At 49.0% G+C, this 27,175-nt stretch overlaps 13 protein-coding genes across 13 annotated transcripts; 8 read left to right on the forward strand and 5 right to left on the reverse strand.

Moving 5' to 3' along the window:
• Window positions 1–778: 778 nt before the first annotated feature.
• LCP9604111_6077 (rRNA-processing protein UTP21) lies at window positions 779–4,102 on the forward strand (the record flags this gene model as incomplete). Its single annotated transcript, XM_039073958.1, has 5 exons — window positions 779–886; window positions 946–2,433; window positions 2,493–2,744; window positions 2,805–3,443; window positions 3,494–4,102. 5 exons carry the CDS (start codon window positions 779–781, stop codon window positions 4,100–4,102), a joined length of 3,096 nt encoding a protein of 1,031 aa, XP_038928112.1.
• Window positions 4,103–4,720: 618 nt separating this feature from the next.
• LCP9604111_6078 (uncharacterized protein) lies at window positions 4,721–6,272 on the forward strand (the record flags this gene model as incomplete). Its single annotated transcript, XM_039073959.1, has 2 exons — window positions 4,721–4,734; window positions 4,808–6,272. 2 exons carry the CDS (start codon window positions 4,721–4,723, stop codon window positions 6,270–6,272), a joined length of 1,479 nt encoding a protein of 492 aa, XP_038928113.1.
• Window positions 6,273–6,756: 484 nt separating this feature from the next.
• LCP9604111_6079 (rRNA-processing FCF1 family protein) lies at window positions 6,757–7,512 on the reverse strand (the record flags this gene model as incomplete). The annotated part of the gene is made up of 4 exons (XM_039073960.1): window positions 6,757–6,838; window positions 6,902–7,264; window positions 7,320–7,385; window positions 7,442–7,512. 4 exons carry the CDS (start codon window positions 7,510–7,512, stop codon window positions 6,757–6,759), a joined length of 582 nt encoding a protein of 193 aa, XP_038928114.1.
• A 175-nt stretch (window positions 7,513–7,687) lies between these two features.
• LCP9604111_6080 (uncharacterized protein) lies at window positions 7,688–8,127 on the forward strand (the record flags this gene model as incomplete). Its single annotated transcript, XM_039073962.1, has 3 exons — window positions 7,688–7,723; window positions 7,854–7,873; window positions 7,935–8,127. The coding sequence occupies 3 exons, from the start codon at window positions 7,688–7,690 to the stop codon at window positions 8,125–8,127; spliced, it is 249 nt and encodes an 82-aa protein (XP_038928115.1).
• A 13-nt stretch (window positions 8,128–8,140) lies between these two features.
• LCP9604111_6081 (S-methyl-5-thioribose-1-phosphate isomerase) lies at window positions 8,141–9,303 on the reverse strand (the record flags this gene model as incomplete). The annotated part of the gene is made up of 3 exons (XM_039073963.1): window positions 8,141–8,164; window positions 8,223–8,718; window positions 8,783–9,303. 3 exons carry the CDS (start codon window positions 9,301–9,303, stop codon window positions 8,141–8,143), a joined length of 1,041 nt encoding a protein of 346 aa, XP_038928116.1.
• A 591-nt stretch (window positions 9,304–9,894) lies between these two features.
• LCP9604111_6082 (U4/U6-U5 snRNP complex subunit LSM6) lies at window positions 9,895–10,525 on the reverse strand (the record flags this gene model as incomplete). The annotated part of the gene is made up of 5 exons (XM_039073964.1): window positions 9,895–9,917; window positions 9,986–10,099; window positions 10,151–10,275; window positions 10,328–10,406; window positions 10,504–10,525. 5 exons carry the CDS (start codon window positions 10,523–10,525, stop codon window positions 9,895–9,897), a joined length of 363 nt encoding a protein of 120 aa, XP_038928117.1.
• A 405-nt stretch (window positions 10,526–10,930) lies between these two features.
• Window positions 10,931–12,082, forward strand: LCP9604111_6083 (small ubiquitin-related modifier domain-containing protein; the record flags this gene model as incomplete). The annotated part of the gene is made up of 1 exon (XM_039073965.1): window positions 10,931–12,082. One exon carries the CDS (start codon window positions 10,931–10,933, stop codon window positions 12,080–12,082), a length of 1,152 nt encoding a protein of 383 aa, XP_038928118.1.
• A 352-nt stretch (window positions 12,083–12,434) lies between these two features.
• LCP9604111_6084 (RNA methylation protein TRM112) lies at window positions 12,435–12,977 on the forward strand (the record flags this gene model as incomplete). Its single annotated transcript, XM_039073966.1, has 3 exons — window positions 12,435–12,620; window positions 12,731–12,920; window positions 12,973–12,977. 3 exons carry the CDS (start codon window positions 12,435–12,437, stop codon window positions 12,975–12,977), a joined length of 381 nt encoding a protein of 126 aa, XP_038928119.1.
• A 408-nt stretch (window positions 12,978–13,385) lies between these two features.
• On the reverse strand, window positions 13,386–17,053 carry set1 (histone methyltransferase SET1; the record flags this gene model as incomplete). Its single annotated transcript, XM_039073967.1, has 2 exons — window positions 13,386–13,489; window positions 13,546–17,053. The coding sequence occupies 2 exons, from the start codon at window positions 17,051–17,053 to the stop codon at window positions 13,386–13,388; spliced, it is 3,612 nt and encodes a 1,203-aa protein (XP_038928120.1).
• Window positions 17,054–18,513: 1,460 nt separating this feature from the next.
• On the forward strand, window positions 18,514–19,523 carry LCP9604111_6086 (HNH endonuclease signature motif containing protein; the record flags this gene model as incomplete). The annotated part of the gene is made up of 2 exons (XM_039073968.1): window positions 18,514–18,531; window positions 18,582–19,523. 2 exons carry the CDS (start codon window positions 18,514–18,516, stop codon window positions 19,521–19,523), a joined length of 960 nt encoding a protein of 319 aa, XP_038928121.1.
• Window positions 19,524–21,983: 2,460 nt separating this feature from the next.
• On the forward strand, window positions 21,984–24,249 carry gfa1 (glutamine--fructose-6-phosphate transaminase (isomerizing) GFA1; the record flags this gene model as incomplete). The annotated part of the gene is made up of 4 exons (XM_039073969.1): window positions 21,984–21,988; window positions 22,042–22,112; window positions 22,171–22,402; window positions 22,473–24,249. 4 exons carry the CDS (start codon window positions 21,984–21,986, stop codon window positions 24,247–24,249), a joined length of 2,085 nt encoding a protein of 694 aa, XP_038928122.1.
• Window positions 24,250–24,625: 376 nt separating this feature from the next.
• Window positions 24,626–25,450, forward strand: LCP9604111_6088 (lumazine synthase RIB4; the record flags this gene model as incomplete). The annotated part of the gene is made up of 3 exons (XM_039073970.1): window positions 24,626–24,668; window positions 24,728–24,893; window positions 25,048–25,450. 3 exons carry the CDS (start codon window positions 24,626–24,628, stop codon window positions 25,448–25,450), a joined length of 612 nt encoding a protein of 203 aa, XP_038928123.1.
• Window positions 25,451–25,624: 174 nt separating this feature from the next.
• LCP9604111_6089 (proteasome core particle subunit alpha 7) lies at window positions 25,625–26,818 on the reverse strand (the record flags this gene model as incomplete). Its single annotated transcript, XM_039073971.1, has 5 exons — window positions 25,625–25,951; window positions 26,009–26,335; window positions 26,456–26,614; window positions 26,680–26,745; window positions 26,816–26,818. 5 exons carry the CDS (start codon window positions 26,816–26,818, stop codon window positions 25,625–25,627), a joined length of 882 nt encoding a protein of 293 aa, XP_038928124.1.
• Window positions 26,819–27,175: the final 357 nt, after the last annotated feature.

The raw sequence follows: 27,175 nt of genomic DNA on the forward strand, positions 1-27,175 counted from the left end.
TCAATTGTCTGTATAGGATTGGGTTTTAGATCAATTAAATCGTATGAGACTAATTTTGATCAATGAGATGGGGATTTTAAGGAAGCACAAAATCTTTGGTAGCAGTTCGGAGAAAGAAGCGCAGATCGAGCCTGGAAGCTCTTGGATTCCAAGGTTGTATTACCAAATATGATTGGCCTCCCGCATGGGCGACTTTTCGCTGGTCTAAGTTTGTATATTTTCGCTCATAATCAGACTAGAGGGCTGGGAAATGGTATGTTTATTGTGTATTCGAATCACTGGGCTTCCTCGTATTCCTATAAAGTACTTATAATATATCTAAAAGTACATATGCCCCTACCCAGGTACTTATTGTAGAAGTCTTCACTACATGATAACACATTTTGATAGCATTTTGGCTATACAGAGCAGTGTCGGATAAGATTGTTGATGCATTTGTGTTTGAGAATACAATGATTTGAACATATGTAACAACGAAGAGTGACGTTAAGTTAAAGATATCAAAGAGATATTCCGGATATGCTCATCACGTGAAGGTATTTTATACCCGGGGAAGATGTTCACCCGTTTGAAGGCGGTCTAGTGCCTGCAGGACTAGGCGGGGCAGAAAAAAACATCAAAAAAAAAAGAAGACCGAGCTAGTGAAGACGACGGAGATACCCTTTGTGACTTGATCACCAAGTCAGAACGGAATTATCACTCCAAAGGCTAAGGGGCTTATTCTGATTACTTTGGATCCTACGGCATATCCATTGTCGTTAGTGTGTCCCTCGATATCATGCCTTCTTCGGCCGATAATTTCGATCTGCCTCTTGCGAAGAGGCAGAAACGGGTATCACAGGTTAAGGCTGGGACACATGGTTCCAAGATCTTTGCTCCTTTCCGTGTAAGTTGGGGGAGACATTAAATCGCTTCTTTTCTCCAAACTGACATGTCGCTATAAAGACACTAGGATTGGTGTCGCCAACACCCGTTCCCTTTACGTCAGTGCGCCTGGGTAAATCGACCTTTCAAATCACAACCTCCGTGGGACACTCGCTGCAGACTTATGATTTGCGCCGAGGTCTGAACCTCATCTTTCTGAGTCGACCGCAAACACCAGAGATCATTACGGCAACATGTGCGTGGCAGGATAAGGTATTCGCAGCTTGGGGCCATCTCCGGTCGCAGTCCCCAGGAGGCGTCTGGGTTTTCAAGCGCGGCAAAAGAGTTGCAGTTCTTGAGGGCCCCGCAGACCTGAAGGGGCCCATTGAGCGCTTGGTGGTGTTTGGCTCATGGGTGGTTGGTTGCTGGACCGGTGGCCTCGAGGTTTGGAGAACGGGCACATACGAGCACTATGCCAGTCTGCGGCCACAACCCGCTCGGGGTTCCTCTGGAGAGAAGATCTACACTGGGGTAATGTGCAACATGCCGACTTACCTGAACAAGATATTCGTGGGCCGATCAGATGGAGCGGTTGATATCTGGAACCTCCGTAGTGGAAAGCTTCTTCACACGTTGCCCTCCTTGTCGGCAGATGCTGGGCCCGTGACTGCGATTCAACCCACACCTGCTCTATCGCTTGTTGCCATTGCCTATAAGGGCGGTGCGTTGGCTATTCAGAACGTGAGCTCAGGCCAGCTGGTTTTGTCTCTCAAGAACGCATCATCCCGGGGTCTCCCAGTAACTTCCATCACCTTCCGCGGCGACGGATTGGGTGCTGGTCACGATGGTCGCAGCTCAGGTGTTATGGCCACAGCGTCAAGTGGTAGCGGCGATATCACACTCTGGGACTTGAATAATGGAGGTCGCATTGCAGGCATTCTTCGTGGAGCCCATCGAGTGTCAAGCGGCGAAAAGCCCATGGGCGCCAACCGTGTCGAGTTCTTGGATGGACAGCCAGTGATCGTGTCATCGGGCGATGACAATTCTTTGAAGACTTGGATCTTCGACGAGACGCCGTTCTCGCCCATTCCCCGACCTCTTCATAGGAGAAACGGACACTCTGCTGCCGTCAGCGCTCTTGATTTCCTGCCGACGTCTTCGGATGGATCCGAGTCTGGCGGCAAGTGGCTTCTTAGTGCAAGCAAGGATTGCAGTCTCTGGGGGCTTAGTCTACGCAAAGACAGCCAGCATACCGAGATCTCGCAGGGTAGCTTGGAACGCAAGGCTAAGAAGGCAGGGCCATCGAACATCTCAAATACAGAGGATCTCAAAGCTCCCGAAGTTACATGCATTGCCTGCAGCCTCAACCGTGATGGTGGAATGGGAGTCACCACTTCCGGTCCGATCTGGTCGAACCCGAAGGTTACAAACGCCGATGCTTCCAACGCAACCGGCTGGGAAAGCGTGGTTACCGGTCATCGGGGCGACAAGTTCGCACGTACTTGGTTCTGGGGCAAAAAGAGAGCAGGTCGATGGGCGTTTGCAACCAGTGATGGAACAGAAGTCAAGGTGTGCAAATTCTTAAACATGACTGAACAATTGTTTTCCTTTGCTAATTCATTCCTCAGAGTGTGACCGTTTCGCAATGTGGTACTTTCGCTGTCATCGGATCAGCTGGGGGTTCTATCGACATGTTCAACATGCAGTCAGGTCTACACCGACAAAGTTTCCCAGCTCGTCCCCCAGCTGGCCGTGGTACCAAATCCAATGCTCAGACCTCGATCACTGAGGCTACTAGACACACCAAGGCTGTGACTGGTTTGATGATTGACAACTTGAACCGTACCGTTGTCAGCTGTGGCCTGGATGGCAAAGTCAAGGTACACCCCACCACTCCCTCTTTTCTAGAGATTCGCAAACTGACATTTTCTGGAATATAGTTTTGGGATCTTCTTTCTGGGAAATTCATTGATGAACTAGACTGGCATCCCATGGCTGCCATTACTGGACTTCGCTATAACAAGGCGAGTGAATTAGTCGCCTTCAGCTGTGACGACCTCTCGATCCGTGTGATTGACCTCGAGACCAGAAAGCTCGTTCGTGAATTCTGGGGATGTGTGGGTCAAGTCAATGATTTCATCTTCTCAAATGATGGACGATGGATTATTGCTGCCTCCATGGACTCGGTGATACGCGTATGGGATATGCCCACCGGGCATTTGATTGACATCTTCCGCGTCTCAAGCACATGTGTCGCTCTGTCCATGTCTTCAACGGGTGAATTCCTTGCTACCGCACACGCCGGTAGCATTGGTATCAGCCTTTGGAGCAACCGCAGCCTTTTCATGCCGATCTCGACCAAAAACCTGGACGAGAACATTATTGAGAACGTTGGGCTTCCGGCAACATCGGGAGAAGGTGGTGCTGGTCTTATTGAGGCCGCCTTCGTGGATACTACCGAGCAAGATGAGGCAGAAGGCCCAGTACTGGCCACGGAACAACTACAACACGACATGATGACTCTGAGTCTTGTCCCTAAAAGCAGATGGCAGTCATTGATTCACCTAGACACTATACGGGTATGTTTCTATCTCTGCACGGGTATGATCTCTAGCTAACAGTTCAATAGGAACGTAATCGCCCCAAGGAAGCCCCCAAGGCACCCGAGAAGGCTCCGTTCTTTCTTCCTTCTCTGCTCAGTTCCAGTGGTCCCGAGGCCGGCGAAATCGCCGGCGCCGAGGATACCGATGCTGGATCGATGGTCAAAACCGCCGAAGCCGAAAGGTTGCGGATTGCCAAGTTGCAAAATGGTGGAAACCCCGGTTCTCCTCAATCTATTTTCACCCGATCATTGGCATCCGGCCATGATTCCGGTGACTTCAGCTCATTTATCGACCATCTCAAGACCTTATCTCCGGCCAAAGCAGATCTCGAGATTCGTTCTCTGGATCCTCGGGTGCGTGATGGACACTCTGAGTTGTCCGATTTCGTTATTGCCCTGACTGCTCGCCTGAAGTCAAAGAGGGACTTTGAGCTTGTCAATGCTTGGATGGCGGTCTTTTTGAAAATTCACGCCGATACTGTGAGTCTCAGCTCTACTCAAGATGAGCCTCGGTATCGTCTATTGCAAGATGCTCTTGCAATTTGGTCTGACGAGCAACGGCGGGAGGGAAAGCGCCTGGCTGAGCTGGTGGGCTACTGTCGCGGAGTGGTCGGATTCTTGCGATCTGCTCGGTAATTTGAAATGGACAGATCTATACTTATGTACTTACTGGATAAATATCTCGGGACATGAGTGCCTTTTTTTCTTTGTTATCTATCACGCGTGTTACGTTGAATCTATATGCATTTGTTCTATAAATCCAGTGATTTTGCAGGAATTTAGGGAACTTCTGCATCCTATCTACTTTGTTATCATCTTATTTTATTTCCGCACCTTCTAATTCTATTCATATATCTCAATTTAAGGAAAGATGAGATCAATATTCCAAGTTTTCTAGGCTGTCCAAACTTGGACCTCCGGCGTCTTACCACCCTGACTAATACGGATTTTTTTTTTTCGAGAAACAATCCACAACCACGACAAGAAGGGTTCTTCCACGCATTGGCTATGGGGATCCCCCATTTAACTAGGCACTTACTGCCATATGCCGAAAGCGTCTTGTTAGATGGGAGGGCGATCGATTCAGAACTTCCGCACATCCAAGCCGTTGTCATTGACGGGCCCAGCCTAGTATACCATGTCTACCGTCGACTCCTGGGCTGGATGGACCCAAGCAGTGATGTCCTTGACTACCAGCCAACCTGCGACGAAATCAGTCGCGGGGTGAGCAGCTTCCTTCTCCAATTAACCAGAATGGGAGTTAAAATGTAAGCGCTCACAACTAGTCCGAAACACAGCTATCCTCTGATTATCATTTTCCTTTCTCTCTCTGTCCTTTAGACATAAGATATGCTTCGATGGTGCCTTGCCTATCTCCAAGCGAAAAATCCGCTTTTCCAGAATTGAAAAGTTAAGACATCGACTAGAATTGGCTCGTCGAAATTTGTCTCTGCCTGCTACGCCCAAATGTCGCGATGTGATTCCGACTGAACGAGGGCAGGTCTGGTGCAGTCGAGGCTTGCCCCAGCGACGAAAAGGCCTTCCAGAGAATCCTTTCATGGTACCGGCGGTCTTCGAGGACCTGCTGAACCGATGGAGCAAGGAACAGATCCGGAAAGAGGTTGACGATGATATCAGTTGCCTTGTCACCGATGTCAATCACCCCTGGGCGGAAATCACTGTCATGGTGCCAGGAGAAGCAGATGTTGAGTGTGCCCGTGTGGCAAAACTTACCGGCTGTTCAGTGTTGACGGATGATTCGGATCTGCTGCTTCACGACCTTGGTCAGGATGGCTCGCTCTTGTTTCTAGACTCGGTTCAAACGTCCTCGGGCGTCTGGGATCCGGCCGAGCCAGATATTCGGGGGCTGAGGATCTGTCCCCATTCGCTCTCTGGCCGATTGGGCATCCCAAGCGTTCAGTGGTTTGCTTACGAATTGCAAAAAAATGCCCACCTGCGTTTTGCTGAACTTACCCGGATATCTCAGGAGAGCAGTAAGGCGACTGAGCTCTCCTCTGAATATCTGGAGTTTCTTCAAGAATATCATGACGATACCACTGATAACGCGGTGATACCTGGAGCAGAGCAGTCCGTACAACTGTTGGATCCGAGGGTATCGGAGTTATTTTGGCAGTATGAACTTCCTAGTATTTACTGCTCGGATGAACAGCCACACGTCTATCTCGGGATTTTGAACGAAGATTTTTCCAGACGATGTGCCTGGGAACAAGGTCGAACATATAGGTCCCTTGGGTACTCATTTTTCAACCTTTCCCGTCTTGTTGTCAATCGATACGCAGTCGTACATGAATTCGTTCGCAGGGGTGGAAGGATCGTGGCCGAGGAGATCACTTTAAGCGGAACAAAGACCGTGATCTCCGACCTGGATCTTCTCCAGAAACGTCTTGCGCTAGCACACGCTACCTTTGACGACGGTCTGGCAGCGGAGAGCTTCTGGTTTTTGTATGCTCTTTCCGATATTTATCGTGATGGATCCGGTACAACCACAGTTCCAAATGCGAAGGGGTTGGAGAGCTTTCTTAAAAATGGATATATGGCGCGAAGTACCGAATGGGCGGATATTCACCTTCTTGCTCAAATGCAAGCTGCACTGTACTCTTTACGAATACTGAAGCAGCTGCTCGATATCGCAACTCCTGGTCTTGACTTGGTTGATACCAGCTCACTACTCGCGGATTTACCTCCACTACACATAATGATGTCGCGACAGAAGATGACCCAGAGCTTTGCCAACACTCGTCTTGTCCGGCATGCGGTTTCTAAATTGATAGAAACGTATGGTTAACAAATACAAATCTACATTGCAAACATGCACTAGTACTTCACGAATTAGAGACCCCTCAGGTAATGACTATTATCAGCTAAGGATTCGGCATTCATGCGGTTTGTAGATTACAATGACATTTGCATTGGCGGTCGCCATAGACATAGAAGACATAAATGTGCCACTTGATAACCTTGCCTGAGAAGCCCCGGGTCCTTCAAATGATTCATTCCATTGGCATATAGGTTTTAAAGTACTAGAACCAGCCCTGGGAGGAGCGATGCTGCTGGTTCTCGATCCAGTCGTTTTGTTTGATCGGATACGGTCGATTGACAGAATAATCTTGTCTTGCGGTCGTGCGTGTTGTGGTTGCCTGGTGTCTGGAGGCGAAAATTGTTCAAGTTATTTTACAACTTTCTGGCGAAGAAAGAAACGGATATTTTTGTGGGTATCATGTAGATGGTCGCAATAGCGACAGACGATTGGATAAATTGTTTCAAGTTGCTCATTTTTCGGGGGCATCGGGAAGTCGTTCAATAACATATTTGCCGCGAGCGACACTCATGATGGGTGCTCCAGGAATCTTGCTATTATGGTTGTTAGAATTTGGCTGGTACAGCGAAAATGAGATCGATGTGTAGGTTACATACCGAATCCGTCTCTTAAGATCACGATCGTTTGTGGCGATAATGTAGACACGATGTTTGATGACACGATCGACCAGACAGTCATCGGCATATGTTCCCTTGTGGTCACACTTGACGCGCTCGAACCGAGGGTCTTTGGCTACACGCAGTGCAAGTCGGTATTTCGGGCCAAGCTTCTCCAACTCGGCAAGTACGCAATCTGTGACGATAGGAATACATTTGGCGTACAAACAGTCAAGCATGGTAGGAATGACCTCAAGTTTGTGCTGAATGGTGTGGGAAATGAAATTGGTATCGACCAGCACGGAGTATGGGGGAGCGAGGGCCGTGTTGAACTGGAAGAACATTGACGAAGGAGCTTGGGGGCTAAGAGCGAACTTGTCAGTACGATTATTGCGATAGTACTATATGATGCACTTACGCCTCCTTGACGAGGTCATCCTTCTTAGCCTCTTGACCTTTCTCTGTCTTGTCTTGATTTTGCTTCCTATAACCGACTGTTAGCAAGTCGCAAGAAGATCATGTTTCGTGATTATGACGAACAGGCGATTGTCGCGCATGGTAATGGCTCTCTTGGCCAGCGCATACTTGCGAGTCTTTTTCTGAACTCCCATGATGACGAGATGTGGATGATAATAGTGAGGAAGAGGTTTTTTTTCTCTTTTCTTATCGGGGAAATCTATCTCGGGTTCGGGATGACTAATCGTGTCGATGGGCTCTGGGCATCCCCCACGGACAATCTTGTCTTCAAAACTCCCGTGTACTCAGCAATAACCTCAAACATTCATTATGTCGGGAGCGGATTCGGACTTTGATCTGTCGAAGGTAAGTCCCTACCTCGGCGTTCGCAAGCAACATATATTTCCCTAAACTATGCTGCTAGACAGCGTTGTCCCTGTTGCATTCCATTCCCTCTACCAACGATCCAAGGTCGGACAGCTAATCCAATATATAGGCACTTGCAGAACTTGCAAAGTACGTGAGACCACTTATAGCTTACATCAATAAATTCATGAGATTGACATCATATATTTAGGGGTGAAATGACTGCCTCGGCCCTGGAAAACCATCTGAGCGCAATTGAAAGCCAAGTCGATGAACTCTTGGCATCTTTCGAAAAGCAGGCGGCTGCTGCAGTGGAGGCTACGTCTGTCGATGAAACAGACCCGAGTCAACCGGAAACAGATCAGGATCAAAAAGTAGAGCCATCGAATAGTCCAGCCAAGTGAAACTTGCCATCGCCTAACTTCTCTGCAACTCCAACCTCTGTGATAATCCCATCTATCAAACTCGCGGGAGTAATGTCAAATGCCGGGTTCCAGACATTGATCCCTGGCGCAGCAATTTTCACGGTCTCAATCACAATCTGGTCGGTGGCCTCAGAACCCGCACGGGGACCTTTAATGCTGGTCACTTCAGATGCTGCACGTTGCTCAATGACAATGTCTCTCCCTGATTTCGTTGCCATATCGATTGTTGTGAGCGGCGCTGCAACGAGGAACTTAACGCCATGGTACTTTGCCAAGACAGCGAGACCATATGTGCCAATCTTGTTGGCTGTGTCACCATTTGCTGCTACCCTATCAGCTCCCACCACAATTGCATTCACTCTCACTTTGGTATCTGCGAGCAAAGCGGCTGCCATGGAATCCGTGATGAGTGTAGCCGGAATTTCGTCGTGAACCAACTCGAATGCTGTAAGGCGAGACCCTTGGTTGTAGGGCCTGGTCTCTGTGCAATAAGCGTGAGTTAGGAGGCTCTTCTCGGCCAGCGAACGAACCACACCCAATGCGGTGCCATATCCAGAAGTGGCGAGAGAGCTAGTGATTCGGGATTAGTGAGAACATACGACGGATAACGGATAATGTAGCGAATCGGCCTTACCCAGTGTTGCAGTGGGTCAATACAGTAATCATTGAATTCCCTCTGGACGCACGAACGGCGATCCATTCTGCGCCATTGTGTCCAATTTTCTTGTTATCCTCGAGGTCTTTTCCCATCATATCCTCTGCCGCCTGAATAAAGGCGGCCGCGACTTCGCGGCCAGTAGAGCCCGGTGCTTTCGTGCGGTTGACCACTACAGCCTCCAGCTTGCGCGCAGCATCAGCGAGATTGACGGCAGTCGGCCTACTCGTCACCAGATAAGCAAGCTTCTCTGTGATATATTGGCACACCTCTTCTGGTGATTGTGAAAGCTTGTCGCTGTCCACAGCAGAGGTTAGCTCCGAAGCGAGAGCAAGCATTGCGACGATCGCAATAGCAGGTGCCCCTCGGACTTTCATATCTTTGATGGCGTGCCATCCATCTTCTGTAGTCCGGATGGGAATGTATTCTTCGACAAATGGAAGCTGCAATTGATCCAGGATCTCAAGGTTGCCCTTGCTATACTTGATTGCCTGTAACATCTTCGTAGGTGACGGTCAAAGGTTTTAAAGACCTTGGTGAGGCGCGAAGAAAGAACCTTAAAAAGTCCGCGGGGGACTTTGGAAAGCTTACTTAAGCAATGCGGGGGGTAACTAACTACAACAGGTACAATAGTTAAGAGGTACAACCTTCCCAGGAACGAGGAACGTACCTCTAACGTATGTAGTTAAGGTAACCAAGCCAGGTAGGATCAAATGCCATGGATTACTGTGCGAATATACTCTGCACCGATTAAACATGAGGTCAATGGCACATCGCCACATCGCCAGAAAACTTATCAAGCCGCCTAGGAAACAAATAACGAGCTCATGGTCACCAGCGCCAATGTTGAGCTCAATACAAAGCAGGGGAAAAAAACCCCCCTAGGTACGTAGCCTTCATAACCCTAGGCTCGCAAGTATGGCCAACTGCATCATAAGAAGAGTTGGTCAATCACCACCTAGGCTTATATTCTGTCCTCCTAGCTAGAATGTTCCAAATCATTGCGACGACACTCAAATGGTGTCTTTCTTATCCACTTGCAGGTTGTCATAGGTGGGCCCAATCGATAACATCGAATGTGTATTGTGGGATCAGCTGGAAGAGATGTAGAGTACTGTAGGCTCTAGTCAGAAAGCTGTCGCACTAGCCATAGGATTGGAAGACAAGAAAGGATTGACAAACCGTTGTTTCCGCGCACGAAAGCATCCCCGTAGTTTCGTCGTAGTTTTCCATTCACGTATTCTTCAGTCTTTTCAAGGGCAATGTTCATGTAGCCATCAACTGATTGCAGTTCACCTATTGGCGCATTAGAAGCGAGGCCACTAGGAACAAGAGAAAAGTCCATACCCTTGTATACCACTCCAGAATTCAGCTTCACGATCACAGGCGCACCGATGATCTCACTCAGAAAGACAGAAGGGTCTTTCCCTTCAGAGGTTGCGGCGTTCTCCATATTGATACTGTGGTCTGAACTTTATCAAATGTCAGCCAGAGCTAAGTTCCATGGGAAAAGGGAAGACGTACCAGGTTGAGATGTGTTTTGAAGCAGACGGAGGGACGAAGCATTCGAAAGCAAGAGACCAGTAAGGCGGTGAGTGATGCACTATCACAAGCGGGGCGGGATCTGCTGATCAGTTTTCGAAGAAGATCGGACACCGCCATTGTATTTTGCCGGTATTGCCGGTCATAAAATAGTATACTTTCTATTCGCTTTGCAAACATCATCCAAAATATTGAAATAGTTGAATTTGGCAAACTATGTGCTAGCATAGCTATTTGAGGCTAATCTGTAACTAATAAATCAAGAGGAAAGAGGTCTTATATAGTCAAATATTCCGTTAATCAGAAAGCATGCTAGTGTACCTTTATTAGGCGGTAAGCAGGACGGTGTCTTGACCCACTATAGGCTAGAAAGTGTGATAGCATGTTCCCTCCATCTTGACTACCAATTGTTTGGCTTATGCCCGGCCCTCGTGTCGCACATCTTACTCTATCACTAACATATCGCTGATTATAATAAGGTGCTTCCCGAGTCACTTCTAAAATCCATTCGGCCATCCTACCATACTTGGATCTTTTGAGGGACTCATGAGCTTTTTCAAAAAGCCCTCATGGGCAATAAAGAATATGGAGGAAACTGGCACTGAATTTTATCGACGCTCAGAACAAACGTACTCTGATATCATTGCTGCGAATCGTGAAGCACGCCACAAGCCGAAATCACCGGAGATCCCAGAACATACCGAAGATACTCAAGATACCGGGGATATTGAAGACTCAAAACGAAAGAGGCGGCGTCGGCACTCTAGTGAAAGGGGAAAGGGGCGCAATGATAGCAGTCCGGTGCAAAATGTGGCCCGTGAGGTTGATAAACTTGTGCTACCGGAGCCACAAGAGCTCTCGGGTTCCTCGCATGATTCCTCACCCGAATCAGTCAAGCCAGTCAAACAAAGCGAACCAACACAGAAAAGCAGCCCAGGAAAGCGCTTGTCCCAGTCACCGCACAAAGTCAGTGGTCCGGAACCACTAGGTGCTCTGCCTGTTCAACCAGTGATTGTCCTAGCGGATGATTCGGAAACTCGAACCCCTCGACCTGTTGAACCTCCTAGGCCTGTTCAACCTTCACCTCGGCCTGTTCAACCGGCGGAAGTTCCAGCGGATGACCCGATTGTCCAAATCATGATCACATCCGAAATTGCGAACACCAAACCATTACTCGTCCATCGAAAAATGTCACAGCGGCTCAGGGATGTGCGGTTGGCATGGTGCAGTCGCCAAAATTTCGAACCCCATATACAGGCATCAATCTACCTGACCTGGAAGGGCCGACGTCTATTCGACGTGACAACTTGCAGGAGTCTAAATATAAATACCAGGAAGAACTCTGCAGCGATCCCTGGCATTGATGATGACGACTTTGCAGACCAGAAAGAGCTGCGCATACATATGGAAGCGGTTACCGATTTACCTCTCCCGGTCAATCAGCAAATTACCTCGCCTGATAATGAAAAGCCCCCTACAGCGTCACAGTCCCCAGGAGCTGACCAGGGCGAGCCAATGAAACTTATTTTGAGGAGTCTTGAACACGACGATTTCAGAATCAAAGCAAGGTCGAAAACCCTGATCTCGCGACTTATATCGGCTTTCCGGGAGAAACAGAATATTCCTGTGGACAACGACATCTTTCTCTTGTTTGATGGGGACAAACTCGATCCCAATTCATGTCTTGGCGACTACGACATTGACGATCTAGATCTGCTGGATGTCCAAATCAAATAACCCTCCTCGAAGGATCTGAACAACTGAATAATAGCTAATCCGGGCTAATCAAAGCTAATAAAATCTTCCAGTCTGACTCTAGGGAATTCCTGTAAAGATAATGTATATACGGAGCACAATTTCAGAGTAAACATCAACTTAGTATAGTAGTGGACCTATCCATATCGATCACATGATATCAGATAAGCCGTGGGACTCTTTTTTTTTCTCCCTCGGAGGGGCCATCGACGATGTTCATTATCCGCTAAATTAATCTCCTGTCTAGACCCAATCGATCTTTACATACCTGAGCAACATTCTCAGAATATTCGCATCGACAAACCACCAACAATCACCCTCCAAAACCCCCACAATGAAAGTGATCACCGCCAATTTCGTGACATGCGCCGTGAAGGAATGCAAGACATCCCCGGCCTCATTCCCATTACATTTCCAAGACGCCGAGCTCGAGCAACAAGAACTAGACTTCCAGCCCGAATTCATCCGCAACGTTCTCCCCCGAATTGACTGGGAAGCCCTGCGCACCGTTTCCAACGAGGTATGAAGATCCGACACCCAAGTTTACCTATTCAACCGATATACCTATACATACGTGTAGGTAATTCACCGACAATTACAAATAAGCTGACTCTTGCGGTCTTATTTCAGCTTGGATTCCCGAGTCTTCCAGATTCGAAACCTGAGGGCGAGGCTCTCGACAACGAGCAGACATTGAAGGACTTGCATCGGTTGCTTCTTGAGACGCATGTCACGGAAGGGAAATTGACCTGTGGGAACTGTGGTCATTCATATATGATTAAGGAGGGAATTGCGAACTTCCTTCTTCCAAGCCACCTTGGTGAGAAATCTTCTTTTCCCTTGGGTATGTTCGTTTGCTAATATTCCTCCAGTCTGAACGACACAATCCCACATGCGCTTTTCACCAAAATAGCTTCGCAAATCGATACCCCAGGACTAGGAATGGTCTTCCTTCCTTTCCTTTCCCTTCTCTGAAAGACCCTATGCAGTGGCACGAAGGTTATCAGATATCCAAATCGGGTTCTTCTGGGATTTGACACATCTACGCTCTCACATCTCCTAAGACTGTGCTCCAGCGCCATGACTTGAAACGGAAAACAGGCGAAATTCTTTTGGAATTGGTATATTGTACAAGAGAGTTCGTAGTTTATGAAATCACGATTGCCATTGATAAATGCGTCAATGCTCCCACACTGAAAACGCCAGCCCGATTCAACGCCGCCCGGTAAATGGGAGTCAATATACCTCCCAAAGACTTTGGTAGATAGATCTCGGAAAGCGTTTTTTAATTAAGGAATCCCTTGCAGCCCGTTGAACCACAGAGACAGGGGATGCGGTCATCGCTGTCCCACTCTCTCTCGAATTTGTAGTCGTACGTTAACTCCTCATCTAATAGCTTTTGTTAGCATTTGTCTTTTCCTGCAAAGCCCGCGCGGGTCACAAACCTCTTTCAATATCCCTGAGCGCATAAATCACAATCCGTTTGCTACCATCTACCTTAATGATCTTGGCGGTGCAGTTTGGTGTACAGCTGTGATTGATGAATCGCGCAATTCCTCCTCTCTTTGTGGCATCGATGACGGTATTCTCGTCGATTCGGAAAAGATAACTGCTGCCGATCCCGCTCTTTAGGTATCGTCTTTCTCTCATGTCGGCGACCTGCTGACGCACTTTCTCTCCGACGTACTCAATGATCATGTCATTGGCAGTGATGTTTTCTTCGGCATACAAGCCCCAATTATGAATGGCAGAGCGAGCGAAGCGCACAGGCTTCTTGCGTTTCTTAAGCTGATTGAATCGAAGAACGTCTCCTTCGCCGTTCGCGGTGGGAAGGGCCTGCTTTTGTGCATTGATGTCTGCAATGAGCCGGCGGTTGTTGACTCGGGTTGACCGGGATGTCGATTTTGAGATTGTTTTGGCGGCTGCAATCCTGGCAGCCTCAGCTGCCGCTGCCTGGGGGTCTGCTTTGGCATTTGCTTCACGCTCTTCTCGAGCCTTCTGAACCTTGATCCGATGGGGCAGGTATTTGGATTTTTCTGCCTCGAGAATCCTTTTTCGGCCTTCCGTCCGCGCAGCGCCTGTGGTATTTGGCACATAATAGCCAGGGATACTGATAGCGTCCTGGGTCGTACCAGTTTCCAGGCCATTGAGAGCTTTGATCTCCTTTTGTTTCCAACCCCATGCAGCAAGATTTTGGATAATTGATTCTGACTGATCCAGTAGGATTTCCCGCAAAAATCGCAGGTCTTCATCATCCTTGACCAGGTTTTGCCAACCATCCAAATCAAGCACGATGTTTTCATCATCTTCCACCGTGGCGCGGGGCTCATCCTTGGAAACTGCCCATTCGATCTCTGTTCTCGGCTCATCGATAGGTTCGGCCTTCCCCGTTTCGCTGATCGAGAGGTCATCATCCTCGGGATGTTTGTAGGGGACATTCTCGGTGAATTGGTCTGCGGGTTGATCGTGCGTTGGTAATTTGTCGTCATCCTCTGCGAGGTCGTCATCAATAGCCGCGGGCGTTTCTAGCTCCTCAGTCGCATCCTCATATCCGAGTATTTCCGAGTCAATGCCAAACAGCTCTTCCTCCTGTCGCTGCCGCTTTCGTGCTTCTTCCTCTTCTGTCAGTCGCTTTCTCTTGCCTGACGTGGGAGACACCTGAAGTTCGTGGGAAAGATCGCTGGTTTCATTTGTGGCATCCAGGTCGTCCGCAAGTTGAGCGCTGCGTGATGATCCCAGATCATCCGACTGGTATCCCCCATCCCGTTCAAACTCCGATGACGTTGAACTTTCGCGACTAGGGGGACGGCTCTCTCGCTCATCGGCATCCCTAGTAGCAGGAGTGCGCTGCTCGTCGTCCGAATCTTCATCATCGTGCAGCTGCTGTAAACGATGATATAAGGGCCGGACTTCTTTCTTTCGAAGCGGTTGCCTACGCCGTTCGTCTAGGAAGGCAGCACCCGCATGGTCAAGACCATGGGCTTTACGGATACGAGGAAGAGCAAGGACATTCAGACCTGATGATCTGAGGGGATCTCGCCCGGCGGACATTTCGCCTCGAGAGCCAGGGGTGCTGTCGATTTGGAAAACAGATCGCTTTGTACCCTCGGGGTCTGAAATACCCAGCCTTTCCCTTTTAGCCGCATGTTTACTCGGTTCCAAATAGTCGTAAAGAGCCGGAGCAGCTATGCGTGACTTCACATCCTCGAGGAGCTTGTCCCTCAAGTCACGAATGATGATAGACAATACTTCTCGGCAAGGATCTAAATCAAGCGCCCGCTGCTTTTTTTCTTCTTCAAGATCCAATTCATCCTCTTTCTTTGTCCGATCTTTTTCGGCCTTGTTTCGTTGTTCGGTGCGAAGTCGTTCGGGGCTGGGACTCCGTTCGTAGTTTGGATTCCCGTAGGGCTGGCTCTCCATATTCATGATGTAGGTGAACAAGGGTTGCATGTGACATTGTCGGTAGCAGCGTTCAGTTTCCTCCTCGCCCCGGCGCGAGTTCTCGAAGATGATATAGTAGCCGGTTTTGTCACAACGGATATGCTTGTATCCAAAGAGTCTGAGTCTCTTTCTCAGGTGCGGAACCGTTGTGCTGAGAACTGGGACATAACAATGCGCAATGAAAATGTATGGATCGCGTTTGATCTGATTCAAGATAGGAGTTTCTTCGACCAATGATTGTATGACAGGGGATCGTGCAGCGGCCCTAGGACCCTCTGGGATAACGAGCCCCGGCCGTAGGGATGATCTGCCCGAGGGACCTTTGGGCGCAGTCGGTGGTGGTTCGCTTTTCTTTATCTGGACATCCGGTCTCGGTTCGATTGCGGGAGGAAGGCTAATCTTGGAAGCCTGTCGCTGGGACTCGACTGCTTTCGCGGCCATTCGATTTGAGACAACCCCGTCGCGATCCAGCTCCACCCTAATCCTGCGCGTGCCAATGCGTTGTTCTTTTTTGCATTCGAAATATGCACGTCGGGCTGCGCTAGATGCTGACGCTGACCCATTTCCCCGAGCTGAGGTGCTATCTTTGTATTTGATGGAGCAGATCCCCAGAAACCGGCCGGTGATGGGGTCTGTGCGGTTTTTGATTTCGGCCACATCTCCAAAGCTCGAGAAAAGTGCGCTGATCGGGGCAATCGGGGTCAAAGGGTCGAATCCCGTCACCACGACCTGAATCGGAGGCCCGGGACCAATGCTGGTTGCCACATCGTATGACCATGGTCGCAGATTGTAAGGCGCGGGTCGGTATTTTGTCTTCTGCTTGCAGCCGGATCCACGGGTATAATTGGCAATCGCACGACGAGGATCGGGTGCGGGATCGGCTTGGCCATTATTCACGATGTCCACATACTCGAGCTTTTTCCGCTTTTCCTTTGACGAGGTCCGCTTGTCCAGATCGGGGTCGTAGACAACCTTGCAGCCTGTCACACGGAGCTCGACGTGTCGAGTTTGCGACTGAGGGGTAGGAGGGGTGTCTATTGGGGTGATGGAAGGTTTGGTGACATCAGGATTCGGCCTGGAAGAAGTGCCCGGAGAGCCTCCGCCTGGTATCTTTGGCTGTGATGGACTGGTTACTTTGCAAAGGGGCGATGACTCCGCATTGGTGAGCGGTGTCAGCGTATCGATTGGTGGGACGTGATTTGCCGTGGGTGGTGGAGGTAGCCCAATCCTATCCTCTGCGCTTTTCGCCTTGGCGAAAATGGTCAATCCAAGCTCGTTGGGAACCGATGGAGTGCGAGCTCCCCCCTCGTCTGTATCAATTTTGACGGGCGTCTCAACGGGCGCGGGGGTGCTCGAGGCAAGAGACACTAGACGATCCGGAGTCTTTTCGGAAATTTGATCACCCTCGACATGTAATTTCCGGCGTTCCTGCGCTGTTTTGAAGCGCTTCTGTTGAAGGACAGATGGTGCGGTGGGGAAGAAGTCTGCAAAGCCGGCCGAGGCGCGTGACATAGTGAGAGGTTGGCTACACGCCAGAGACCGTGGCGCGATCAGAAGGCAGCATCCTTGACAGTCGTGATCCGGCTATTGCGAACACATGCGACCGAGAAGGTCCCGGCACGGCAGAATTGAGGAAATTGAGATGAAGGGGCTTTTACAGAAGTGCCAATGTCAAAGAAGGGATGAGAAAACAAAAGAGATGACAAGAAAAAGGGAGACCGAAAAGCGATATCCAGGAGCTGTTGAATCTGCGGAGGTGCCGTTACGCGCAACTCAAGAGTTTGCAGGAGGCTAAGACGCGATCGAGCGGAAGGAAGTGGAATGGTGGGGACGCGGGAGTTTGAACTTCACGCTTTCAAGGGATATGAACTCCTGTAAGGAAAGAAAGAAAAGGACGTGAAATAGATCGAATATGATTAGGTATGATGTGGTGAAGTTCAAGTTCAAGTTCCCCGGGGGCCGTTTAGTGACTGAATGATTCAGCAATTCTTTTTTTTTTGGCCTTGAAAGGATCCCCAGTGACCTCACCGCGACTTAATAACTCACTACAATAACGCCCACAGTTGAGGTACCTAGTAAGTATCTTTGGGCACTCATTGGGGAAATCATTGATCTTTCATTATCTTATTGCTATTGGAGATGATTGTTAATAGTAGCCTTGGTATTGATCTCGTCAATAGGTTGTACTAAAAACAAGCCCAAAATTCATGTCTTGAATGGTTCCATAGTCTGATAATAGGGGATTCTTGCTTGCACCCTCACAACCCCCCCTGCCTGAAATTTCAGTACCGCCTTCCTAATTTGGTTGAGCATCTGCCTCGACACTTTGCTTCTGCATACCGCTCTCCTCACCGCCTCCTCATATCTACGCCGCTTTTGTATCAAACTGCATAGGATAGTAGCAAGACAGCAGGTACGTATGGTTTGTATGTAAACTCCTAATAAAATTCAGTCACTCATACATGTAAGCCAGAAGTGGGCAGAATACGTAGCTGAAAAAATAAATTATGGCAGAAATATGGCAGAATTCTGAGTGGTACCTGATCAGGAAGGCGGTCCAGGGATTTCATGCGAGCAACAATTCCCGATATATATACGGAGTACGTTTGAACATGTATCGGATTCGAATATAGAGTAGTATACATAATACAACATATATCCCTGCGTATGTCTCGGACTTTGCCGCTTTTATTAGGGTCATCCTACCTCTTCTTCCGCCTACGAACAGAGAAAGCGGTGAGAGGTGACCCTAAAATTAAGCATGGCTCCCCCACCCAACTTTCTCCCTTCAACCAGTCACACTCATCCATCATCAACGAATTGCACGCATCCATCATCAACTAGTCGCGCTCATCCACTGTCACAGCTGATTCGGACGCCGTACTTTTACTGGAACTGCCACACCCTCCAGACTGGGCCCAAGCGCACTCCAACCTGACCCCAAGCGCACTTCAACCTAGGTAATTGACAGAATGTCATTATCTATGACAGTAAGTCCTTCTGTGCCTTCTAGTATTTTCGATACTAATAATCAAGCTAGGAGCTGAATCGAAAGTTGAATGGTTACGTACCACTTAAGCCTACGGACAGAACCAAGTACTTTCTCCGTGACTTTTATAAGACCCTTCCTCCTGATGGAAAAGAAAATCTGGCGCAGGATATTTCAGGGTGTGAAAACGATGAGACACTTCGGCAACTCGTCCAAAGTATTCGGACTGGTTTGCTGGTTCCCTTGAAAGCACAGGGTGGTAAAACACCCACTGAAATCACTCCGTCTCCGCGTTCTGGTATTGAAGATTCAATCGAGGATCTTAAGAGCCAAAACATCGAACCTATTAGCAGAAGTTATCAGTCGCAACTCCGGAACCACTGTTTAGAAAGAGATGGTAATAAATGTCTTGCAACGGGGATGTACAGTCAGGCCCATGCCTACCCACCGAACGTACTTACGACCTCCCTTGAAGCAGCTCATATTATTCCATTTGCATTTGGATCCTTTCAGGCCAATAACAGCGAGTCAGTGGATCGAAATACGAAGATCTGGGTCAACCTAAGACGCTACTTCCCAGCTCTTCGTAACATGTCCTTCACCCCAGAACAGATTAATTCAGAAAAGAATATCCTAATGCTAGACGCCGAAATTCATAAGGAATTCGGACAATTCAGAATTATCTTTGAAGCGACCGGAGTTACTCATCAATATCGGATCAAGACCTTTTCGGGCATCAGCACAAGGACATTGAGAGATTTACCTCAAAGTCGGCTTGTCTATTTCACAGTTCATAATGGAAGTTGGGAACTTCCAGATCCTCAAATTCTCGAAATGCATGCTTGCATTGGAAAATTCCTACATATGAGTGGCCAGGCGGAGGTGATCGACAAGATCCTAGAAGATTTTGCAGACTGTGGTGGGCTTGCCCCGAGTGGAAGCACCAATATCGCAGACCTTCTTGCAGTGAGCTGCCTCGCAGTCCTATGTTGAAGTCGTTCAACTTTTCAGTCACAATCCACTTGCTTCATTGTGTACTCCCAATGCCGGTCTCCCACCGATTCTCCTTGTCTGCCTCGGTCTTACCACGAGAGAAGAATTCCGTTAATATTGATACTTGTTCATCCTCAATTTCGATGTTATTTTTAATGGCGGACACCAGAGACGTGACATGCTACATTTGATGAAGAACCATTTGCCCAACCGAGGTGGAAAGCAAAACAGTTATTTGTACTTCCTCCTTTTACACATCAAGTACACCTAAGATCTCCATTATGACCAGATAAATCCTATCCTATCTTCCCCAATCAATTCTATGTCCGTGCTTTGACAGCCATCCAACGGGCCTAGTCTCTCTTGGAAGCAGAATCTAGAGCTCCCAGATCTGCGTCCTCTACTCCGTATATAGAGAACAAACCCACATCTAGACGGCAAACGGTCATCCGGGGAAAGCGTTATCTATACAGTGGTCGAAGGAATATGAATTCAGATAGGGCTTGCGTTATATATTATGACTTCAGGGGAAATCTAGGCGCTCGGTCCATGTGGACAGTTCCACGAAAGATACAGAAGTGGATGGCTGATGGAGTAGAATAAATGTCCACTTCGCCGAGAGAAATGGCTTTAGTCGATAGGCGTATAGAGGCATATATCATTGTTTTTCGTGGAGGGGTATTTTGCAGCCGAGAGACATATAACTACATATGGTTTCATGTAGAAGGCATGTTGTCAGAAGTACATAAACAGATCTTCAATGCACTGCAATGTGGCGGGAGAGGAAAACGAGGTGGAGTTCAGGGAAGACGAGGAAGATGCTTCCATATCCAATCATGTACCTAGGTCATCGAAGTCGGAAGAGATCTTCTGGTGGGCCCATAGTGCCCTCAAGCCGACTGCAAGACTGAGCTGTACGGAGTAGTTAGTTAGTCTTTATCATGAGCCAATTCCCGTTTTTTCTTGGACTGGATATTGAACTCGTCAAATTGGAAGGGCTTTACAGGCATAAGTTATAATCAAAAATTATTCCAATTTTCAAAGAGAGCCAACTTTTTTGCGGTTCCAAGGTCGGATATACCGCCACATTATGTAAGACGCCAGCCAGCCTCCGTTACAACACAGTTAACTAAGGATGTTAGTATGAACTAGCGTGTGGTGAGCACTATGTCAAAGTTCCAGGCTAATCTCGGACTTAGTGAGTGAGCCCTGTCATAGAAATCCATGGAACGATTGGAACCAACGAGAATATTCGTTGAGGAGAGATGCTTGAGGAGAATAATACCCCATACCGCGCTTATGGGGACTTCCAAATCCGGGTGCCCGAGTATCAGGTGATTCCCTACGTCCATGGATCATCGTCAGTGAGCCCGGCGAGTTCAAGGCTTATGTAAGAATCAGGGGTCTCAGCAAGGGGAAGGGGAAGCGAAAACCGGAATATGCACAACGATGTAATTAAATATGTATGGAGTAGATATGATGTTATGGCGGGGAATATAGTTATCATTCAAGCCTCCTAGTACTATTTACATAGTTATAGCACTGCATCAGCCCTGCCTCTTTTTTTTTTCTCCTCGCTTGTATGAGGCTGATATCTCAGCTTATCCACATCAACCTACGGAGTACTTCGTATAAAGTAGCGTAGTGGGTAGTCCCTCTCAGCCGCCGTTGTGTATGAACCGAAGAAATATATCTGAACCGGGCAATTAATTGCGAGGGACCAATCGTACATGTGTATATGCAGTTGGCGAGACCGAGCCAAGGGGTATTTTTGCATAAAAACAATTAAAATCGGTAAAACAGCAACTGCAAAGGCGTGGAACGTCTGTCGAACCTTTCCAAGGTTCTTTTTTTCTCAGGGGATCCTCCCACTAAGGAATGCGCCGGGCCACTAAAAGATATAATTAGAGATTTTCCCCCGTATGTTTTTTTTTTGGGACTTTCAAAGCTCCGCCACTGCTTTGCTTCGCCTGCTAGCTCCGATCTAGCGTGAATATACGGCGAAGATCAGACCGATATAGGACCCCGGCACTACCAATATAGACCCCGGGACTCAGATTGCCAAGAAAAGGAGAAAAAAAAAAGGTACTATTTATTTACTTGCTATTATTAACACCAACGTCAATGGAAATATTTAATATTTATTTTTAACAATGTTCACGAAATAAACATCAAATAATATGCCAAGTGAGACATTCGATTCCCCTAACAACCAGCATTGGCCCGAGCATTCTCCTCATTGGACGAAAGCTTGCACAAAGTGAAAGAGCTAATAATAATCCGCCCCTCCCCCTACCCTCTCTGTTCTTGCCCCCCTCTACAACTTATAAATACGAAACTCCTGTGCCTTCTTTGCATCTTTCTATCTTGTCTCCTCTCTCTGCTGCTTTTAATTCCCCCTGACAATCTTTATTCTCTCACTACCATTGTCTTTGCATTCACTTTTTGCTTTTGCCCATCATGTGGTAAGCTCTGGTCTACCATCCATGGTTGAAGTATCCATGCTCACAGTTCTTAGTGGAATCTTCGGCTACATCAACTACCTCGTGGAGAAGGACCGCAGGTTCATCATTGACACACTGCTTAATGGTGAGTCGCCAAGTGTGATTCAATGATTTTAGCCTTTTGCTCACCGTTATTTCCCCAGGCCTCTCCAGGTTGGAATACCGTGGCTACGACTCGGCTGGTTTGGCCGTCGATGGCAACAAGAAAAATGAAGTCTGCGCATTCAAGGAAGTCGGCAAGGTGGCCAAGTTGAAGGAACTCATCGATCAGAGCACATATGACATGACCAAGACCTTCGAGTCTCATGCTGGTATCTCTCACACCCGTTGGGCTACTCACGGTACCCCTTCCCGCCAGAACTGCCACCCCCACCGGTAAGTCCCAGAAAACACCCCCCCCGGATGATGGAGAGAAGATAGAGAAGCTAATTGGATGGTCGAACAGTTCTGATCCCACCTGGGAGTTCTCCGTCGTGCACAACGGTATCATCACCAACTATAAGGAATTGAAGGCTCTGCTAGAGAGCAAGGGTTTCCGCTTCGAGACCGAGACCGATACCGAGTGCATTGCCAAGCTCGCCAAGTACCTTTACGACCAACACCCCGACATCGAATTCACAGTCCTCGCCAAGGCCGTCATCAAAGAGCTTGAGGGTGCCTTCGGTTTGCTGCTCAAGTCGGTCCACTACCCCCATGAGGTTATTGCGGCCCGTAAGGGTTCGCCCCTAGTCATCGGTGTCAAGACCTCCAAGAAGATGAAGGTGGATTTTGTCGATGTTGAATACTCGGAAGAAGGTGTCCTTTCCGCGGAGCAGGCCTCCCAGAATGCGGCCGCCAAGAAGTCTGCCACAAGCCTCCTTGCCCCCCCCGACAAGTCACTGTTGCACCGCTCCCAGTCGCGGGCATTCCTGTCCGATGATGGCATCCCCCAGCCCGTGGAGTTCTTCTTGTCTTCTGACCCATCTGCCATTGTGGAGCACACCAAGAAGGTGCTCTACCTGGAGGATGACGATATCGCTCACATCCACGAGGGACAACTCAACATCCACCGTCTGACCAAGGATGATGGCACCTCCAACGTCCGTGCCATCCAGACCATTGAGCTCGAATTGCAGGAGATCATGAAGGGCAAGTTCGATCACTTCATGCAGAAGGAGATCTTCGAGCAGCCCGAGTCTGTCGTCAACACTATGAGAGGTCGTCTGGATGTAGCCAACAAGAAGGTCACCCTCGGTGGTCTCCGCCAGTACATCTCGACCATTCGTCGCTGCCGGCGAATCATCTTCATTGCCTGCGGAACGAGCTACCACTCATGCATGGCTGTGCGTGGTATCTTCGAAGAGCTCACTGAGATTCCGATCGCAGTCGAGCTCGCCTCCGACTTCCTCGACCGACAGGCCCCAGTCTTCCGTGATGACACCTGTGTGTTTGTCTCTCAATCTGGAGAGACCGCTGATTCCCTGATGGCTCTTCGCTACTGTCTGGAACGTGGCGCTCTGACCGTCGGTTGTGTCAACGTTGTCGGATCTTCCATCTCTCTCCTCACCCACTGCGGTGTGCACATTAATGCTGGTCCCGAGATCGGTGTGGCCTCGACCAAGGCATACACTTCTCAGTTTGTTGCCATGGTCATGTTCGCTTTGTCGCTGAGTGAGGATCGTGCCTCTAAGCAGGACCGACGTGAGGAGATCATGGAGGGTCTTGGACAGATCTCCGAGCAGTTCAAGGAGATCTTGAAACTCAACGACCCCATCAAGGAGCTGTGTGCCAAGTTCTTCAAGAACCAGAAAAGTTTGCTGCTGTTGGGCCGTGGTGCTCAATTCCCCACTGCTCTTGAGGGTGCTTTGAAGATCAAGGAAATCTCATACCTCCACTGCGAGGCCGTCATGTCCGGCGAACTGAAGCACGGTGTTTTGGCTCTTGTTGACGAGAACCTTCCCATTATCATGATCCTCACCCGTGACAGACTCTTCACTAAGTCCTTGAACGCCTACCAGCAGGTCATTGCTCGTGGTGGTCGCCCAATTGTCATCTGCAACGAAGACGACCCCGAGTTCTCCGATGCCCTGACCGAGAAGATCAACGTCCCCAAGACTGTGGATTGTCTTCAGGGTCTGCTCAATGTGATCCCATTGCAGCTGATATCTTACTGGCTTGCCGTTGGCGAGGGATTGAATGTCGATTTCCCTCGTAACCTGGCTAAGTCGGTCACTGTCGAGTAAATGTTTCTTTAGGGCAAGGTTAGACGATTCTTATGATCCGGTCATCTTTTTATTTTTAGGTGTTTTCAGCTTCGGGACAATGGAATCTCGTTTTGTTTTTTCAATCATCTTTCTTTGAATCCAATGCCTATTAGTATTTTTTAGTTAAGAATCAGTGTCCAGCTTTATAAACCGAATTGACCGTAGAAGCATTCCACAGGCCAATTGCGCTCAATTGCCGTGGGTGATGACATTCCGCCTTCCCCCGCCAAATGCGGGACCGAGGGATTTCGCCCCTCGAGCCTCGAGCTCTGATTCCTAAACACTTGTGTCAAGCTCAATTCTTCCAATCTTCAGGAAACAACATCATCTTTCTCGGACGCCCCTCTCAACAAAAATGACTACCATCAAAGGCCCCGGCGCAGCCCAGACCCACGATGGTAAAACCGAACAACAGCCCTTGGAGAAACACCCCCAGCTAATACCGATTCCACCACAGGCTCCGGACTCCGCGTGGCGATCGTGCACGCCAGATGGAACACAGTGATCATTGACCAGCTGGTATCGGGAGCGAAGAAGAACTTGCTCGCTGCCGGCGTGCTGCCGGAGAACATCACAGTCCAGACAGTTCCTGGTAGCTACGAGCTGCCGCTTGCGGTGCAACGGTGAGTGCGGGGATGATATCTCACACATGACATTGTATACTGTATACGACTGCATACTTTATAGTATACTGTATACTATGCGCTGTAGTGCTGTGTGCTGTGTGCTTGCTGTATCTGCCCGTGATAGCGTTGACTAACACTACTTGACATCCAGCCTCTACGCCGCATCCCAGCTCCAGGCCAACTCCTCCTCCACGCAGGGCACCAGCGCCACGGACCTCCTGTCCTCGCCAACAGCCGAAGTATCCGGCTCGACCAACTTCGCCAGCCCGAAGAAACCCTTCGATGCGATCATCGCCATCGGCGTGCTCATCAAGGGCGCAACCATGCACTTCGAATACATCGCCGACGCCGTCAGCCAGGGACTCATGCGTGTGCAGCTTGATTCGGGTGTCCCTGTTATCTTTGGCTTGCTTACTGTTTTGACGGAGCAGCAGGGATTGGAGCGTGCTGGGCTTGGGAATGGTCATATGCATAACCATGGTGAGGACTGGGGAAGTGCGGCTGTGGAATTGGGTCTTAAGCGCAAGGAGTGGGCTGAGGGTAAGATTTTGTAGAGGTACTTTGGAAGAGAGGCTGGGGGCTACGATGGGACCCTCTGATATATTTGGTGTGGCTTTTTGGAACCTGAATAACATAACTTGGTCCGTTGTGGGAGATTGTTTTTGGAGTAAGAAAGGGAACATCTTTCACAGAACCATAATTCTTGGGGAGCATAATCTATTACATGTTCACTCTTCCATCTGTTCGCCTTGACCCTTGTCCTCCTCTTCTTCGTCATCCCCTTCCAAAGACCGCTTTGCTGCTTTCTCTGCTTCCTCGAGGAGCTCCTTGGGCACTTCCTCGTGGCGGCCCTTGGTCGGTCCGTCGACCGAGCTGATCCACGTCATCTCGAGCTCGAAGTCCTTGTCCTTGCTGTCCTCGTGGGAGACATAGATAATGCGGGCAGCTTCCTTCACGCCATCTAGCAAAGACAGATTGCCCGAGGTCAGGTCTAGTTTCTCGAGTTCGGCTTTGGCGGCCTGTCGTCCCTTTCCAGTAGCAGCACCGTAGTAGCCCTATAAATACTTGTCAGCATATTCAAACACCCACACAGCAAACAAGTCGCAACGTACCCAATACAGTCCACTAGGCTCGATCATGTATAGGCCAGGGCCTCCAGCCTTGGCACCCTCGATCTTTCCACCGGAGCCAGACTTGGGTCCATTGCCGACCTGTCCATCAACTGGAAGCTCCGCCTCGGTATCCCAGCCACCAACAATAGCAGTTACACCGAAGGGCCGTACACTGGAGTAAAGAGTGTAGGCCTGAACATACCCACCCAAGCGATTGGCCAGCGCAGCGGTCGGAATGGGACCTTTGTATGTGCCTCTCCAGGAGGAAGCTTCATCTCTAGCTCTGGAAACAAAGTGACGGCCGTCGGGGACGAGTCCAGCGGATACCTGTGGTAGAAAGAAGACAGATTAGCAACGGATACTTGAAGCCTTCCCTGGTAGCATGCTTTTGATAAAAACGTATTTCGTCGGGGAGAGGCGACAGGGAGAAAGGGAAGTAGGTCTCACAATTCCGACATGGCGATCGACTGTTGCGATTCTCTTGTTCGCGCCTGGCTTTAGGAGCTTGCTAGTGATGATCTTCTCCACTGCCAACACTACACCATCATTGCATCTGATGCCGATAGCGGTACCTCCGTTCTCAACTGCCTTGACGGCATATTCAACCTAGATGGTATGGTCAGCCGAAGCTGTTCCGTGGCTCATTCATGAGCTGGGTTGTGTTTGGTTACCTGGAAATTCCGGCCGTCTGGCGAGAACACCGAGTTGGAGAGATCGTAGCCTGTGCCGATTGACGTCTAAATAATCACTCTGTTAGCTTGATCGGGATACAGCATAGTACATTGTGTGGATCCGAAGCTGACTGACCATGATTTTGGTGAGGATGCGATGCGGTGAGGTTCAAGGACAATAGACGTCACCGTGGGTAGGCCGGGGGATCGAAAGAGGTAATCTGTATTGGACAGATAAGGGAGGAGAATGGCCGGTTTGGAGGGAGACTATGGATAGGTAGGGTGAGGTTGGAAGCTCTGGGGATGATAACGGAGGTTCCTAGGCTAAGCAGTGACGCTGTCGCGTCACGGGGTTGCCTGGCAGAGCTTCCAGTCACATGACCATGGGGTACCTAATTGGTACTTTGATTTGTATGTCTTCTCTACAAGCTTTTGGAGTACTACTTCAGTACCTTGTAGTATTGGATGTATTGGATGTATCATGGACACAGCGCGA

Source organism: Penicillium roqueforti (genome assembly GCF_015533775.1).
Source record: "Penicillium roqueforti strain LCP96 04111 chromosome Unknown scaffold_15, whole genome shotgun sequence".
In the NCBI taxonomy this organism is placed as follows: domain Eukaryota; kingdom Fungi; phylum Ascomycota; class Eurotiomycetes; order Eurotiales; family Aspergillaceae; genus Penicillium; species Penicillium roqueforti.